Source organism: Anabrus simplex, chromosome 12 (assembly GCF_040414725.1).
Source record: "Anabrus simplex isolate iqAnaSimp1 chromosome 12, ASM4041472v1, whole genome shotgun sequence".
NCBI classification, from domain to species: Eukaryota; Metazoa; Arthropoda; class Insecta; order Orthoptera; family Tettigoniidae; genus Anabrus; species Anabrus simplex.
The window spans coordinates 39,375,106-39,394,612 of record NC_090276.1 but is presented as its reverse complement, the minus strand read 5'-3'; the positions used below and the strand labels follow the sequence as shown (position 1 = coordinate 39,394,612).

Genomic DNA, 19,507 nt, shown 5'->3' with positions numbered 1-19,507 from the left:
ATAATATTTGAGAAAAAAAATTTGGTTTTGTTTCGGGGCATGCTTTATATTTGGTATCTTTGTTTTTTCCACATAAAAGCTACTTGACGGACCATGTTCAAATTTTGTTATGCTGTCTTGGAAACATACTGTTCTTTAGGGAACCTTTTTACACGAAATCTAAAAGCAGGACAATTTTTCGATATAAGCAAACCGGGCAAACTATTAGTCATCCCTAGAGAAATCATTACAAGCATCATTTAACACCGTGCAACTCCGCCTCTGGACCTGATTGCCGCCTGGATTCGGTTAAGAAGGGAGTACACAAGGTTGTGCAGATTCAATTCCACCTCCTTTTAAGCAAAGAACTGAGACACTACTGCAGACACTGGCTAAAACAGAAGATCATCCGATTAAGGAAAAGGAAGTCCTCAGGGAAATCTTAGGATCAAGGAAAGTGTGAGAAAGATATTCATCCCGCTGAAGTCCAGGAGGATCGAAAAGACCACCACTACAGTGAGAAAGGGGTGGCTGGCCTATTAGGGGCACTGAAGAAGAGAACCCACAGAGAATAGCGCATAAATTACTCTTCTGGAGAAATGAAGAATCCATCACCCCTGGTTGACAGACGTGCACGAATATCGACGAGAAGGTGGAATAAGCAACAAATTCAAGACAGGCTTATTTTTAGAAAGAAAGTTGCGGAATGGAGAGAATGTAGAGCCCGGAATGTTAGGCATTAATAGAATGCAAACTTACTGAAGCGAGAAGTAAGTATAGTCTACCTTCACAACGATTATGCTATGGGGTTCGCATAAACATCAGGGGTACGACCCATCAGAACCCCTATAATTCATGTTAGTCTTTCTACATTATGGAAGAGCGGGTGGTCGACATTTCAAATTAGTTTGCAATCTAACCTATTACCGCATGAAAATCCGGGCTTTACTGATAAGCAATCTCCTAAACCGTGCTAAGTCTCCGCCGAAGGATGACATAGGAGAAGCCTGAGGTGGATGAGGGATGATGTACCTCTAAGGGCCTCCATAACTGTATTCTCTTCATCTTTCCGAAGGACATTTTTAACCGTTTGCCGTTTACAGTGACTCACTATTCCGGTGAGTTTTACGGCATGTGGGGGTGAAGAGGAAGTGCTGTCAGGAATGTTTGTGTTCTTTTCGTTGAGTTCTCCTGCTCATTAGGAACACACACTAGACGAGTTCAACCTGTTGTTATATTTCTACGATCGGTGGACGGCGTTACATGTGTCGAACTATGGAGGCAAAGAAGTTCTGCCCTAAATTGTCGGAAAGCACTCGTTGCATTGCGATAGTCAAAGTAGTTTAGCCTTCAATCCAAAGAAGGTAATAAAACATTACGAATAAAAATATGAAGCGGAGCGATGGTTTGCTGAAGAAGAATTAACATCGCTGTTCATCATTTTTATCGCCAAGAAATGGACGTGATAACCGAGAAGCACTGATACTGGCTTCTGAGCAAAGTGGCCATGGTTTGAATTCCAGAGAAGTCAGATTTCACTTAAAACCGAAGGAAGGTTCACAGAGCTATGGCTCTGATCACCATACCAATAATCACGTAAATCTCTAAGCAGGGTGGCTTGCTTGCTGGATTGCTAACTTGGAAACAATAATAATAATAATAATAATAATAATAATAATAATAATAATAATAATAATAATAATAATAATAATAATAATAATAATAATAATAATAATAATAATAATAAAATATAATATAATATAATAATACTGTCATCAAACCAGAAAGTCTATATGCGATCGAATGTATTCCACTGAACAGGAAGGGCTTACTAGAAAACATTGAAAAGACAGAAAGGAAGATCTTGAGGAAGATACTAGGGCCCAGGAAAGTGGGTCAAGAATTTAGACTGCGACCAAATGAGAAACTATACAAAAGGACCAAAAAAATCACAACATCCTTCAAGAAGAGAAGACTCTGCTTCTACGGACACATTAAAAGAATGCCACCAGAGAGAACAGCCAAGCGAATTCTGGAATACATGGAGAACAGGAAGACACAAACTAGCTGGCTTAAAGGGGTCAAGGAGGATATGGAGGAAAATAATAAATCACAGCAGGCAGTGTACAACAGACAGGAATACAGAAAAATCATCAACAAAATTAAGGTATTCCAAGATCAAAGTAGCAAAAAACGGACCGGCAACAATTGGTCACGAGAACGTAAAGAAGCCCACTCCGAAAGGATGAAGAAGTACTGGGCCGATCGAAAGAGGAAGAACCGTAAATGAATGATGCTTAACGTGGTCCATAGTAGACCTATTCGAAAACAATAATAATAATAATAATAATAATAATAATAATAATAATAATAATAATAATAATAATAATAATAATAACAGTTTAAATACATGAGAGTGATTGTCAGTGGCAACGGGATGGATAAAGAGGCCATGGAAAATAGGAGACTTAAGTTGGAAAGGCTAAATACTGCCACCAAAGCCATTTACATCAAAAATAATCTTTCCATTAATGCTGAACTAAGACATTATGATGCTGTGGTAAAACCAGTTATTCTGTATGGGGTGGAAACAGCAACACTAACGAACCTGGAAAAACTACTAAAGATTGAAAGGAGAATATTAAGGAGGCTTTAACACTTTGAAGACGATGTCACCCCATGTGGGGTGACGGACCCTCATACAAAATGTAGTATGTCACCCCTCATGGGGTAACACGACAGTGTATCCAGGCCTTTCAACTTTAGGCTGTCGCACGAAACTAGCGCTACCATTCGCTGTTGTACTGCATTGCGTACACGTAAGGTGTTCACAGAGTGCAGCGCAGTGCCCATTTCTTTCTCAGCACGCTGAGCATTGCGCAACAAACAGTGGAATTTCTCTGACATTTGTCACCCCATATGGGGTGACATACGCAACCATCAGAATTCAATTATTAATGGCAAGGAAAATAATGTGGATTGGAGTCTATTATTACTTTATTCTTACATACTCGTTGAGATTTAGCACTCAGATGAAATTGTAAACCGGGGCTACGTGTGAATTAAAAAAATGTTTCTGCAAGCCTGGGAATGTTCCCCAGTAATTGTCACTGGCTGATGATTTGGTTGAATCATTGCCCGATGCAGCACCGGAATCTTTGCTAGTGTCCTCACTACACAAACTACTGTTGAATTCTGACTCGGAAAAGGTGGCATCACATTGTAAATCGTAAATGTCAACATCTCTTGATTCAACACTCGAACCCTTTTCAGCTTGTTCTTCTATCTCTCTATTGGTAATCATGGCTTACTCAACACAGAAACACATACCATGAATTAATTTCTTGTCACAAAACTGTAAATTACAAGGAATTCATTGAAAGGCGCGTAATTCAACAGTTCACAGTACTGAGCACAGTGTTCCACAACAACAAAGGTAAAAAGACCGTCACCCCTGTAGGGGTGACATGCGCTTTCTCTGTTTCATAGTCAACCTAATAACCATATGTCACCCCAATGGGGGGGACACAAAAATAGTAACTTTGAACATAAAATATGTCTTTGATTATCATCTACGAATGAAATTACGAACATCCGTAGCCCACAACAACCTGAAAAATGTATACGGCATTTCAGCAGTTTACCGCGGAAAAAGCAAATGTACACGTCGACGCCAAAGTGTTAAGGCCCAAGGGTGGTAGAGGGAAACTACAGAATACGATCAAATAAGGAGATATACAAAAGGACAGAAGACCTGGAAACAACAGTAAGGAAAAGACGGCTGCAGTTCTATGGACACAGGTCAGAATGGATCCAGCAAGTTTAAATAAACAAATTGTTAATAAAATATACTACTTGAAGAGCCAGGGGGGCATATGCCAAGAAGATTAAGGAAGAACTCAAGAGGTTAGGAAGTGTAGATGAAGAATGTCATGATAGAGACCAATTCAGGAAAATACGTTCCAACAAAAAAGTTCTTGTGGAAGAAAAGAAAGAGCGCAGAGGGGGAAGATGGACTGAAGAGTGCAACATTCTGAAAGAATGAAGGCACTGTGGAGAAAGAGGAAGGAAGAAGGGATGATAAGAAGGAAGTGGAAATGAAGTTTGGCCGGTTCGCAATAATAATAATAATAATAATAATAATAATAATAATAATAATAATAATAATAATAATAATAATAATAATAATAATAATAATAATAATAATAATTTTCTACATCGTGTTTCCCCACACCTGTGGGGTCGCGGGTACGAACTGTGGTGCACATGTGGATTTGTCCCTGTTTTACGGCCGGATGCCCTTCCTGACGCCAACCCTGTGTGGAGGGATGTAATTTTGCAATGTAAGTTTGCGTATTTCTGTGGTGGTTGGTAGTGTAGTGTGTTGTGTTGTGCGAATATGAAGAGGAAAGTGTTGGGACAAACACAAACATCCAGCCCCCGGGCCAGAAGAATTAATTAAAGGCGATTAAAATCCCCAACCCGGCCGGGAACGAACCCGGGACCCTCTGAACCGAATGCCTCAACACTGACCATTCAGCCAATGAGTCGAACAGTAATAATAAGAAGAAGAATGGTTAATGTGTTTCAAATCCAAGCTTAGATATTACTGTACAGTCATTTGACGTGAAGCTCCGTACACAGCAGGATGCCTCTCTACGAATAAGGAAGGTCTGGCAAAACAACTACTGTAGAAGTGCCAGAAAGGAAGATCATGGGCCCAGTAAAGGAAAATGGAGAATATAGGCGAAGGCACAATCATGAACTATATCTGCGTATGGAGAAAATAACGTACACTATTGGGAAGAACACTTTCCTCTTCCTGTAGTCACTTAACACGATAGACACCAGAATCTTTGCCTACTTTCTGAGTAAGAAAACTAAAGGGGTCTGGTTCAACGAGGTGGAAAAGTATTTACAACAATTGGGGATCTTACATGATGACATCCTTCAACGGGACCCTTTAAAGATGAAACCTGAAGGTCTACAGAGTTTTCGAATAAAGTCTAAAATGAAGACAGGCAAGACAAGGACCGAAGGAAGCTCACCGAAGAAGGATGAGCGAGTACTGGGCGAGTGTTAAAGCTCAAGACAGAAAACAGCGTGGTCCATAACTGGTCGAAACAAAATAAGAAGAAGAATTGTCTATTTACAGTAAATAAGAGGCCATAAAGGGTAGAATAATGTAGGTCTCTGAAATGGCAAGGAGTAGATGGAGAATCAGGCTGAATGGCTCAGATGGTAGAGCACTGGCTTTCAGTACCCAAGTTGGTGACTTCGATCCCAGCTACGTACGGAGATATACAATACACCACCTTCGTGTCCGCAGACTTACAGGGACTTAAAATAACATATTTCTGCTACTTGTTTAACTTACACATCGAAGTTTCTCGGGGATGGAAGGAAGGGAAAGGCCTAAGATAGGGAAAATAGCGGCCGTAGCCTTAATTAATGTACAGACCCAGCATTTTCGTGGTGTGAAAATGGGAAACCATCTGTGGGGCTGCCGATAGTGGGGTTTTGAACCAATTCTTTCCCGGATGCATGATCACAACTGCGCAGTCCTAACGGCAGGCCCAACTTTCCCGGTAACTTCATGTTTGATAATGTAATTATTATTATTATTATTATTATTATTATTATTATTATTATTATTATTATTACGGGAGCGAAAGCTGGGTGGACTCCAGATATCTTATTCATAAGTTAGAAGTAACAGACACGAAAGTAGCGAGAATGATTGCTGGTACAAACAGGTGGGAACAATGAAAAAAATGAAATGGCGTATGGCTTTTAGTGCCGGGAGTGTCCGAGGACAAGTTCGGCTCGCCAGGTGTAGGTCTTTTGACTTGACGCCCGTTGGCGACTAGCGCGTCGTGATAATGATGAAATGATGATGAAGACGACACACACACCCTGCCCCCGTGCCAGCGAAATTAACCAATGATGGTTTGCACCCCTGTGACCAAAGGCCAGCACGCTAACCATTTAGCCATGGAGCTGGACAGAATATGATGGCACATGTTTGGCCGGTTATAAATAAATAAATTAAATAAATAACAAAATAAATAAATAAATAAATAAATAAATAAATAAATAAATAAATAAATAAATAAATAAATAAATAAATAAGAATAATGCCATTCCCTAGTTCCAGATCGCTAGGAACCGGGGAGAGAATAATCATTTACTGCAATTTATGTTATGCTGATACATGCATAATTTTGTTCCAATTACTTCATATCTGTTACTATCTTAAATATTACAATTACACCTAATCACGATTCATACTCGATCTCCAAACTGACCCGGTATGGTTGGGGGCGGTAGAATAACACCCACGGTATCCCCTGCCTGTCGTAAGAGGAGACTAAAAGGGGCCTCAGGGGCTCTGAATTTTGGAGCGTGCGTTGGCAACCACGAGGCCCTCAGCTGAGTCCTGGCATTGCTTCCACTTATTTGTGCCAGGCTCCTCACTTATCCGACCCCGCTTGGTCAACTCTTGTTCTTTTCCGACCCCGACGGTATTAGGTTTGCGAGGCCTACGGTGTCTTTCATTTTCACGCCCTTCGTGGCCGTTGTCTTGCTTTGGCCGATACCGTCATTTTTCGAAGTGTCGGACCCCTTCCATTTCTTCTCTCTGACTAGTGTTACATAAAGGATGGTTGCCCAGTTGTACTTCATCTTAAAACAATAATCACCACCACCATCTCCAAACTGTAGTTTCTAAGATTGTTATTTTTTAATTTTTGTCCTAGACTTTAACATTGTTATTAGTCTTGTTTTTTTTAAATTTGCTTTACGTCGCACCGACACAGACAGTTCGTATGGTGGCGATGGGTAGGAAAGGCCTAGCAGTGGGGAAGAAGCGGCCGTGGCCTTAATTAAGGTACAGCCTGGAGTGAAAATGGAAAACCACGGAAAACCATCTTCAGGGCTGTCAACAGTGGGGTTCTAGCCCACTATCTCCCAAATACTGGATACTGGCTGCACTTAAGCGACTGCAGCTATCGAGCTCGGTTGAAATTTTTAAGAAAGGCGAGGGGAGAAAGTGAGGCGGTTACGAGCTACAATTGCTAAGACAAATAAGAAGATACGCCATTGTGGTATTTCCTGGTCTCTTAACAATGGTGACATTCCAGTAGACGGAATTACCCGCAGTACTGGTCTTACTCTAAAAGAACTTCTAGAACTAACGATGCAAACTCAGACGAGATACAAATAAGCGTCAACTATTCAGCTTTGAGGCGCGAGATTCAAATTTTGTGAAAATGTCACAAAAACATTTACACAAGCAACATCGGACATTATGTCCGACTCGTTGGCTGAACGGTCAGCGTACTGACCTTCGGTTCAGAGGGTCCCGGGTTCGATTCCCGGCCTGGTCGGGAATTTTAACCTTAATTGGTTAATTCCTACGGCACGGGGGCTGGGTGCATGTGTTGTCTTCATCATCATTTCATCCCCATCACGACACGCAGGGAGTCAAATAGAAAGACCTGCACCTGGCGAGCCGAACCCGTCCTGGGATATCCCGGCACTAAAAGCCATACGACATTTCATTTTTCATCGGACATTATATTCAAAGTAGAGCACATTTTTTCGAACAAAGTATAACGAAAATTTGACCTTAAACAACAGAAATATTACAAAAACAATAAAAATAAATAAAATATTTATTTACATGGAGCCTGCGTAGCTCAGGCGGCAGCGCACCGGCCTCTCATCACTGGGTTCCGTGGTTCAAATCCCGGTCACTCCATGCGAGATTAGTGCTGGACAAAGCGGAGGCGGGACAGGGTTTTCTCGGGGTACTCCGGTTTTCCTTATCATCTTTCATTCCAGCAACACTCTCCACGACCATTTCCTTCCATCTGTCATTTATTAATCATTTCCCCAGAGGAGTGCGACAGGCTTCGGCAGCCGGTACAATTCCCGTCCACGCCGCTAGATGGGAGCTTAATTCATTCCATTCCTGACCCGGTCGCATGACTGGAAACAGGCTGTGGATTTTCATTTTCATTTATTTACATGCCCTATAAAATACGGCAAAATAGCCCAGAAACGCCCAATTCGTGCTTAATTCTAACAAACAGTCAAAACGGAAAACGGGGAAAAGTGACATGTCCTGAACATAGCAAGGCCACATCAACATACAATACATATACTATACTGAGAAAAGGTTTTCAGAAAAAGAAACATTAAATTTACAATATACACAACATTTTCGAGATAGGGGCAACGGTCTTATCTTAAATATACAGGCCGTATATTAAAGGACAACACGGAGCGAACACTACATAGGGAATAACGTTAGAAACGGAGGCGTTACATAAGAGTTTTAGTTGAAACACTAAGACAAATAAGGTTATAAATAAAGCCCGGATTTTTATGCAGTAACAGGTTAGACTGCAAACTAATTTGGCGGCCACCCGCTCTTCCATAATGTAGTAAGAGTAACATAAATTATAGGGGTTCTGACGGGCCATACCCCTACAGCTTATGCAAACCCCATAGCACAATCGTTGTGAAGGTAGACTATGAATGCTATTCACTTCAGTAAGTTTGCATTCTAACCTATTAATGCATCAAAATCCGGGCTGTTATAGACAACTAATTCTGCTACGTTTGCGGTGCGAGACAAAGCATTAAATTCTAAAACTCTCTACACTAAAACATGTGTTCATTATTATTATTATTGCTTACCTCGAGATCCAGATCTTCAAAACTGCCAGTTAACAGATTAGTTCTTGTCGTAGTGTTGGTGGTAGTGGTCGCTGATGTAGCAGCAGCAGCAGTGACACTCTTCATGGCTCTGCGGGAAATCGGCTCCACTCCCTGCTCCGGCCCCTGTTTCTGGTAATAACCCATGATTTCCGGCTCACGAAACGATAACTTCTTACGGGGTCTGTCAACAGCGGCTTCGCTTGTCTTTCCTTTCAGCATTCTATCTCACAGCGTCACCATCTTGTTGCACACTGCTGCCACCGCGCGCCAAACACACGCAACTAACAATATCAACTAGTCGTCGCTTCACTTGTTTTTCTTTTCTCTCTTTTCTTTTAAATATATATATCCTTTTGCAACAACCAGTTACTATTTAATAAGTCACACGCAAATCTTCCGGTATAGAAAATACGCACTACTTACACAATACAATGAATTTATAGAACACTGAAGACTAATCAAAGATGTGTATGCAAAACAAAGGGAGTTCTAACCAAACTTATTCAATCCAATGTCATATTTTCACGTTCTATTTCAGTATATTCATGAATTCCTTTCAAAAATTAAAGACACCGAGAGAGAATTGATTTAAATCTTTGAATTAGCTCAATATACTCCGCTGTAAACCTTGTCTTTCATTCGAATTTAAACACTCCAAATCCTCGAAAATTCTACAGCCAATCCTGTGACGTATATAGCAATTTCCACTTTTACTTCCCCCTGTATTTGGATAATCTCCACTCCACCCCTCATTAAGGGGTGGCGATACACAGAGCAACATCTAGTTCCAGTCAGTCACATCGTAAGAAATACATGGTATGTTTATTCTGTTTGTTTTTGTTGTTTAAATGCTGCTACCCTTTCACCGTACAAGTTCACTTCAATTGCAGGGTTCAGCTTTAAAACTGTTCAAGTGCAGGTGTTAAAGGACAATTACAAGTTGCACGACTTTGGTGGACCACGCCAAAAGCTAAAAATAAATATACACACACTTATATATACACACACACTCACACACGTGTAAAACAACCGTCAAACTCCTCATTAAAGAACCACCACAGTGGTTAGGATTACAAAGTGATTCCCTTTGTTCCTTAATTCACTTCTTTATTATTTCCAAATAGGCAAATCTGAGCTAATATATTACTGAAGAATTTCCAAGACTATTGAAGTTCATTTCGCTGGCGGCAATGTCCCTCATTTCCTAACGTTTTAAGCAGTCTGATACTGTATTACAATTCCTTCCATACAGAACATTTTCAATGTACATCGAGAGCACGTACGGCATTCAAAACGACGTTAAACACAACTCCATCTGACTTTGCAGTACTGAGAAACCCATTCCGCGTTTAACACCTTACTAAAGTTTATGATTTTGGAAATACGTTAAAAAAACTTAGGAATATGTTAAAGCAAAATTTTAATTGGTCGGATGGCAGATTTTTTTTTTACTTTATGGATTTTTAAATTCGAGGCTTGACCTAAAAAGCAAATATATATTTCTTTCTGTTCCGACTGTAAAGCGACGAATATGCTGAAGAGTGGTGTAGGTCTGTACTAAGGAAGAACAAATGTAGCTCTAATTCTGGTGTAGTTAGGTTTGAGATCGTCCACCAACTCGTTTCTTCCCGGGTATCCATACCTTTGCAATCTGCAGTACTATAGTAGTACATTATGCAAGAAGCCTATAATGGCAATAACTAAGACACGACTATGTTTATAAAACGAGCGAAGCGAGTTTAATCATTTCCATACGAGTGTCTTATTTACCATTATAGGCGAGTTGCATACGACTGTTTATGCTCGACGATGATTAAAATTCTGTTTTTTAAAATATTCATAAATTTCTGTCGAGATATCGCTTGACAGTTGAGTTTACTGAACAGAGTGCATGCGTTGGGTTATTGATTTTCCGTGAGTGAATCAGAGATCTTGACAATGTCATATGTTTTCAAAGCTTTGATAGAAGGTTATAACCTAACTTTATTTCAAATACATTTTTTTTTTACTGTACAGTTGGTGAAGTGAATTTGTGTGAATGTGCCGTGTGGTTGTGGAATACTGAAAGTAGAAGGTGTATTGATGTTAATATGTGTGTCCGACATGTTTGATTTTGGAAACAAGTGCGAAGCTAGTGAGTTAAGCGCAGGTGCGATGCTATCCTTACCTAATTGGTCAAACAGCTGTATCATAATGAAAATCTGAACTCCGATTGGTGGAGAACCTGCATCATAATGAAAATCTGAACTCTGATTGGTGGAGAACCTGTATCATAATGAAACTTGAACTATAGTGATCTTCATTAAGATTCAGTTTTCTGGCATAGCCTATAATATTTATATTTCGGCATCGTCGAGCATAAAGGAGATTATTTAACGTCAGTGACGAATTAAGGGGTCGCACATGACATTCCCAGAAGGCCATGAGCTTAGCAGAAGTGCAACTTTCCTCAGGAGGCCAATGATATAATGAAAGAACGGTCGCATACAAAATTTGCAAAAGACCATACATTTGATAAAAATAAAGGCCCATTCATTATTATTATTATTATTGAATGAATATTGAATATTATTACAATTTGTTTTACGTCGTACCGACACAGATACGTATTATGGCGACGATGGGATAGGAAAGAGCTAGGAGTGGGAAGGAAGCGACCGTGGCCTTAATTAAGGTACAGCCTGGTGTGAAAATGGAAAACCATGGAAAAAATCTTCAGGGCTGCCCACAGTGCGGTTCTAACCCACTATCTCCTGACTGCAAGCTCACAGCTGCGTGCCCCTAACCGAACAGCCAACTCACCCGATTATTATTATTAAAAATAAACAGTTTTCATGAAAAAGCATGTGTAATCAACTTTTGAAAATGAAAAAAACCAAGCGAGTGGTCTACGCGGTTTGGTTCAAATAGCTGTAAAGCTCGCACTAGGAAGATAGTGGGTTCGAACCCCCACTGTCGGTAACTCTAAATATAGCCATTATCGCATTTACATTACTTGTGACATTCTGCCTTTTTCCCCGCCTGTTTTTACCACCAATCATTCTCACTACTTTCATGTCTGTTCCTCGTAACTACTTCTTCTCGCACCAGTCCCGCTTTGCCACAGGGCCCGCTGTTTTGCATGCCAGTCGCCACTTCTGTCAATCACGCGAATCACGCAGGTCTTCTTACACCTGTTCAAGCCATCGCATCTTAGATCGCCCATCTGGCTTGAAATGCAGAAAAGCAGCTAGTATTTATAACGTTTCTGAGGATATATTAATGTCAATGGATTGGGACATCGAACCATATCTGAAATACTTAACTCGATTACTGTTCGCATGAAGGAGCGATACCAAATGAATACAGAGTTGCAAGAAGACGGCACATACACCCAGTCCCCGTGCCAGAGGAATTAACGGTTAAAATTCCCTGCCCGGAATCGAATCCGTGATCTCTGTGACCAAAGGCTATGGAGCCGAACACAAGGGAAATGATCGTACACATAAAGCCGATAATTGCATGGCAGTCAACTAGACATGCATTGTTTGTAAGCTCTGGGAAAGAATTCTTTCTGATTATATCGGACAAGTTTGTGAAATTACACTCGGCACAAAAATTAGGGTAACAAATGGCTGACATGCTGTAAAATTTTATGTCGTGGAGCATGAAACATGTACAGGTTTATACGAATTGATACACGCCATAGTAACGCAGTCACGGTGGTTTGATTGCGTAGACCGAGCTCGATAGCTGCAGTCGCTTAAGTGCGGCCAGTATCCAGTATTCGGGAGACAGTGGGTTCGAACCCCATTGTCGGCAGCCCTGAATATGGTTTTTGCATGGTTTCCCATTTTCACACCAGGCAAATGCTGGGGCTGTACCTCAATTAAGGCCACGGACGCTTCCTTCCCATTCGTAGGCCTTTCCTCTCCCATCGTCGCCATAAAACCTTATCTATGTCGGTGCGAAGTAAAGCAAACAGAAAAAAATGCTTAGTTGTTACCATTTATAACATAAACATGCTTCCAGTCCCATCGGGTCGCAATACAAAATAGTCCCAAGTATACGAGCCACGTTCGAGTATGAGACAGTCCGCATGATGCATCTATGCGAAGCGGAAGTGTCCCGAGCTGTTGCCCTACGTCAAGAAGGAAGAACAATGCGGTATGGGGCTACCGACCTCAGAGTGTCTCCATCCGTTGCAGTGTTCTCCCTAGGACCTCTTTAAAGGGCGCACCGCCCTGCCGTTTTTACAGACCACCCGGCTAACACAACCTAGACATATGCTAGTTACATAATATTAATACATATCTGAGTCGGTGTGTGCTCTAAATTAAAATGAAAATACTGTTTATTTAAATGATAGGTAAGGGTTATACTGCCCGAAGGCAGGTCCGAACCTCCGCAGAGGTGTTCCTGAGCCGGAGTTTACGTGCGGTAGGGTGGCCAGTTCCTTTCCGCTCCTCCATTCCCTTACCCTCCACTAACAGCGCGTGGGAACCCATCCAAATCCTGACCACGCCCAATGTTGCTTAACTTCGGAGATCTCACGGGATCCGGTGGTTCAACACGGCTACGGCCGTTGGCATTTAAATGATAAACCTTCATTATTGTCAGCGTAATTGCATCAATTATATCGGAGTTTAAAGGTTTAGCTTGACTAGCACATAGTGCCGTGCGTGAACAGTGTCTGGATTTGTGCGGAATCGCATACGAGCAGTTGATTCCGAACGTTACAAACTCGTATGGCACTCCACAGCAACTGAGTGATAAATCCCGGAGTTACATGATTATGAATGAGCAGAACACTAGAAGTCCAAAATGCTCTGTTATGTCTTGTTGGTGATGATAACACTAAAATAGTTCCCCTTTTACAGTTAATGTTTACCTGTCTGATATTATTGTTATTGTTCTGATAGGAATAAATTGAAATTTTATCATATTGATTTTTTACGTAGTATTTCCCGCCCAGCTACTCATTCCTGCATCCCGGCTGACGAAAATTTCTGGGGAGAACACTGCGTTGTGCACAGGCTCTAGCATCGTTATGCAGAGACAGGAGAGTATATCAGCTGCCATGGACAAGGCCGCAAACGGAAAAGTACCAGTCAACAAGACAGATTCCTACGGTTATCAGCATTATGCCGGCCCTCCAGTAGTGCCAGGGAACTGCTAAGTGCCCTTACAAGACCCTCTGGCGTTCAGCTGTGTGTTCAAACCATACGCAATTGATTAAGAGAGGATAACATACGGTATGACCTACAAAACCTGCTCGAGTAACCCCCTTCACTAGGGGACATCGTAGAGCTCGTCTTGCATTTGCCAGAGAACATCCCCACTGGTACTGACATATTGGCATCAGGCAATGTTTGCAGATGAGTCCAGGTTTACCTTACATGGGGCAGATAGCCGTCAACGCATGTGGAGGCGACGAGGACAGCGATTCGTTGAAGGTCGTACGCAGAAGGTGGACAGATATGGTGGTATGAGGAGGGATCATGATTGATAATCGTACGGGTCTTGTGGTTTTAAATGATCATCTGAATGCTGCGGTATACATCATGGACATCGTAAAACGACCATATTCCTCCTGCTACTCTTGGTGTAGGGCCTGATTTCTTGCTGATGCATGATAATGCGACAGCCAATACTGCACGAGACACCAGAGATCATCTCCAACAATTACACATCTCTGTGATGGGGTGGCCTGCAAAGAGCCCCGACCTAAATCCACTGGAGCATTTAGGGGATGTATTGCAGAGAAGGATTCGGCAGCACAAAAATGCTCCACAAACATTACACGACGTCAGTGAAGCACTGGTTGAGGACTGGGACGCCATTTCAGAGTCATCCGACGTTACATACGCAGCACGCCACGGAGGTGTGCAGCTGTAATTGAAGCTAGGGGGGGGGGGTTCATCAGGGTATCAGACAACTATCGCTCGGGTATACAGAGTGTTCAGTAAGAACTTTACATTGTGATTGTGGCAGTTCATCTGTTGCGTTGCGAATTGTGGTGAATGGCTGAATGCAATGGCGATGGCTTTGTTGTTGCTAATTAAATAAAGCATGCAATTCCTTCGCCAGTATGTGTTTCTTTTCTCAAATCCACATGCCGAGATTCTACACAACATTAAAAACCTGTTCACCTCATTTTTGGCTGAGTAACCACATTGAAAGCTTTAGATAGGGAAGGATGGCGGAGTATGGTTCATAGGCTAGAGGGCTGAATATTATGATAGTCACGACGCCTCAGTCATGAGGCAAAACGAAGAAGAAGAAGACATATTTTACATTCAGGAGGTAAAATGGACTGTATCGCTATTGACTTATCCAAGGATTTTCAAAGGGTAGATCATGGGGGATTACTGACGAAAATAAGGGATACTGGACTTGACAAAAGAGTGGCTGATCGGGTGGCTAGATTTCTAGAAAACAGAACTACGAGAATTAGAATTTGTAAAGTGTTATCTGATCCTGTAATGATTAAAAGGGACTTTATGTATAACGATCCATACAATTTTAGGAAAAAATAAAGAAAATAGAAAAGTGATTCCAAGTGAAATGTGAAAGAGTTAGTTAAGAAATTATCTAAAAGCATGAAAGTTAAAGAGAACAACTGGAATTATAGGCCTGGAGAGGGATAGAAATGATATGAGTAAAAAAACTAGAATCACAATTAAGGCTCATGAGCTCAGGCCTTCTCCAAAAGAGTAGAGACAGCTGTGGAACAAATAGACATGCTGAACGAGCAGCCAGAGAAAGCTGGCCTCTAAATTTCTTTCGAGAAAACCGCATCTCAACACCCAACAACGGAGCACGCTAAAATAGAAAAAGGGGATAGTTTCAGATATCTTTGTGAGATAGTGCAGATAAAAACTAAACAGGAAGAATCTAACAACAGAAGACGAGAGAAGATGGCCGCAGCTTTTCGTAGGACGCATGTCCTCTACAAGAAAAAGGCAATCTCAAGGAAAGCTACTCTCAGCCACTATAACACAGTGATCAAACCCGAGTGTCTGTACGCTAGTGAATGCCTCTGAAGGACAGGAAAAGTATTAGCGCAAGAGCCTTCGCAAAATAATGGATTCTAAGACAAGAGACGGACAATGTAGACTCCGAGGAAGAGAAGAACTATGCAAGGTTGATGGAATAAGTAAGGAAATGACGACTGAAGTTCTACGGACATCTGTTCAGGATGGATACAACCCAACAAACGAAGCAGATTTTTAATGTATTGGACAACAGACGTAAAGTCTCGGAAAAATAGTTCATTCAGGAAGTAAGGAAGGACTTCAAGAGCATGGGACTGAATCAGGAGGACATCTCAAACCGATGAAAATACAGATCAGTGATCAACAACTTCAGTTGCTTCCACGATGAGCAAAAGCAGAACAGAAGAGAGAAGACAGAGAAAGAATGCAATATTTTTGGGCTGCAAGAAAGGCTTCCAAAAATGTCTTATAGTTACTTGACGTGGTCTCTAATCGCCCTAAACGAAAGTAATAATAATGACATTGAGAAAATTGAACGACAGGTACTGAGGAAGATATTCGGGCCCAAGTTTCAAGAGGGTAAATGGATGCGAAAAAGCTCGGGAGAACTCTACGCATTAACTGAGTGATTCACTTCAGTCGCACGCAAACGGCGTATGAAATTTTATGGACATCTAGCACGAATGGATGACTCACGACTGACTAAGAAAATATTTCTTATTATCAATGGAAACCGACAAACCAAAGTTCGCTGGCTAGTGGATGCACAAAAGGACATCGCAGAAGTCGACGTTGATCCAATGGCAATCACAAGGAATACATACAGACAAAAGATCAACACCCATAAAATTTGCACCCAAGAATCCATCTGAGAAAAGCTCATGGACACAAAAAAGACGGTAGGCCCATAGTGAAAGGATGAGGAAGTTTTGGGAAGATAAGAAGAACAAGAAGATGAAGAATACCAGGGCTATTTAATGGTTCCACGTGCTCCTTAAAGGGCTAAACGAATGTATATATATATAAAATGCAGCCAAAGTTACATATCAAGAAATTCCTCTGACCCGATCTTTGATCCAGAACAGAGTGCCTTACTACAAATTCTCTCCACTAAGAATACTGGAAAATGAAGATTTTAAACTCTACTGCGATCGAACGATACAAACAGATCAAACAACTCCACACAATAGACCAGACATATCATTAACAGACAAGAAGAATCAACACACACATATCTCATTGACATCGTTATCCCGAATGACCACAATATGAGACAGAAATACAGGGAGAAGGTCGATAAATATAGGCTACTCTTCTGGCTACGGAAGTAGCAAGGATCTGGAAACAAGGCAGAGTGACAATTCTTCCTTTTCTCATTTCTCCCACTGGACTCACACTAAAATCATTTCCAGAAAACTCAAATATACTACAGCTCCCCATTTACACTCACAATGTGGTATAAAAGGCTGCAATTTTGAAGACTTGCAACATCGTGAGAACATTCCTGAATACTCAGTACTGACCTAATAACGAAGAGAATAATGAAAGCGTATTTTGTAAACTTATGTAAATTATTATTAAACTCTATTTCTTACATGTAAAATATCGAAAAACGTGCTATATTACCAGCTAAAAAGTTGTGAAATAAATAAATAAATAAATAAATAAATAAATAAATAAATAAATAAATAAATAAATAAATAAATAAATAAATAAATAAATAATACAGACAGTGTATGAAAAAGGTGACAAGCAAAATGTTGATAACTACAGAGCAGTATATCTGCTGCAAATCACTTAACAAGGTATTCTCAAAAATCTTACTGAACAGACGACAAACACAACTTGACAAGCAGTTAGGTGTATATCAGTGTGGACTTCGAAAAGGTAGATCTTGCTCGACACAAATATTTTATTTAAACTAAATAATTCGCCATAGAATACTGAACTCCTAGAACATGGTATTGAAATGATGATGATGATGATGCTTGTTGTTTAAAGGGGCCTACCATCTAGGTACACAAAATGTTCAGAGAGTATGGCATCACTAAGAATTTTTACAAGAAATGCTTATCTAAAGGAATAAGGCACTACAAGACAGAATGTCTTGACGCAAGTGAAAGTCTAGTTTTGAACTATAGTTGGAAGTACTAGAAAGAAGAATCGTGAGAAAAATCTTAGGACCAATGAAAAGAACAAAACAATTAAGAAGTAAGAAGGAAATATACCGGGCAAGTTGGCCGTGCGCGTAGAGGCGCGCGGCTGTGAGCTTGCATCCGGGAGATAGTAGGTTCGAATCCCACTATCGGCAGCCCTGAAAATGGTTTTCCGTGGTTTCCCATTTTCACACCAGGCAAATGCTGGGGCTGTACCTTAATTAAGGCCACGGTCGCTTCCTTCCAACTCCTAGGCCTTTACTATCCCATCGTCGCCGTAAGACCTATCTGTGTCGGTGCGACGTAAAGCCCCTAGCAAAAAAAAAAAGAAGGAAATATAATTGAAACATTAAGAAAAAGGAGATTGCTATTTTTTGGACATGTCTCTACATAGAATGGATGAAAACAGACTGACAAAACAGATATTCAAGCACTTTTTGCAGAAAAAGTCAATAACGAAGTGGATACAAGAGGTCAAGAAAGATTTAGAAAGAAATAAAATAAGAGAAGATGAAACTCGAGAAAGAGAGCTTTTTAAAAGAATGGAAGGATTCCAATGAAGAATGAAAAGGAAACACGGAAGAGGAAATAATAATAATAATAATAATAATAATAATAATAATAATAATAATAATAATATCGTGATGTTTTAAAATAAAAACAGGTGTCAGACAAGGTGATGGCTTATCTCCACTCCTTTTCAACTGTATCTTGAAAAACTGAAGCACCATAATATGTTACGACTTATTCTGGATAGAAAGAAAGAACAAAGTTGTTGCAATAAATTGCCTAGCATTTCCCTGACTAATGCTGCAATACAAGTCAATCTTCTGGAAGAGACAGCCAACATGTCAGGCTTAAGAATTTCGGCAGAGAAAACAAAATTCATGACGAATTGCTACGAACAGATGTTGGTTCAATCGAAAGGGTAAAGCAATTCAAATATTTGGGGGAAACAATCCAAGAAAATGGTCTGGAAAAATCTGCTATACAGGCAAGGATACACAAAATGGAAAGAGCATATGGTATAACAAAAAATACATACAACAAAAATGTTTATCTAAAAATCTTAAAATAAAGCACTACAACACACTTGTGCAACCAGAATGCTTACATGCCAGTGAATGCTCAGTACTCGATTATAAACTTGAAAGATTGGAAGCACTAGAAAGAAGAATTATAAGAAAAACATCAGGCCATCTAAAAACTACAGAATTTTGGAAATTAAGAAGTAATAGCGAGATTTATCAGAACATAGAAAACATATCTATAACAGTATGGCAGAGGAGACTGCTATTTTTTGGACATATTTACAGAATGGACGACAACAGACTAACGAAAAAGATCTTCACGTAACTTTGGAAGAAAAAGTCAACAACCACCTAGATTCAAGAGATCAAAAAAGACTTGGAAATAAACAGCATCACAGAAGAAGAAGAAGGAATGATTAATTTTCAGGAAGAAAGTTCTAAAAATGGAAGGATACCAAGGGAGGGAGGCAAAGAAAACCGGCACAAAGTAGTCTGAAGAAAGAAAAAAGAAACAGTGAAACAATGAAGGAATATTGGAAGAAAAGGGCGGAACTACAACAAAGGATGATGAATTAAAATTGGAACGTGGTCCCTAGTACGCCCTAACGCAATAATAATAATAAAAACAATAATAATC

General features: G+C 40.4%; 1 protein-coding gene across 2 annotated transcripts in view; it reads right to left on the bottom strand.

Moving 5' to 3' along the window:
- Nucleotides 1-19,507, bottom strand: part of LOC136884449 (carboxyl-terminal PDZ ligand of neuronal nitric oxide synthase protein) — a 627,954-nt gene that overhangs the window by 78,765 nt on the left and 529,682 nt on the right. The window contains exon 1 of one of the 2 annotated variants that reach the window (XM_067156625.2): nucleotides 8,686-9,096. The exons of the other annotated variant lie outside the window; for it this stretch is intronic. Coding sequence (XP_067012726.2) covers nucleotides 8,686-8,925 — 240 coding nt within the window. The 5' untranslated portion in view covers nucleotides 8,926-9,096. Of the gene's footprint in view, nucleotides 1-8,685; nucleotides 9,097-19,507 lie in introns of those variants that run through there. 2 annotated transcript variants of the gene reach the window in all.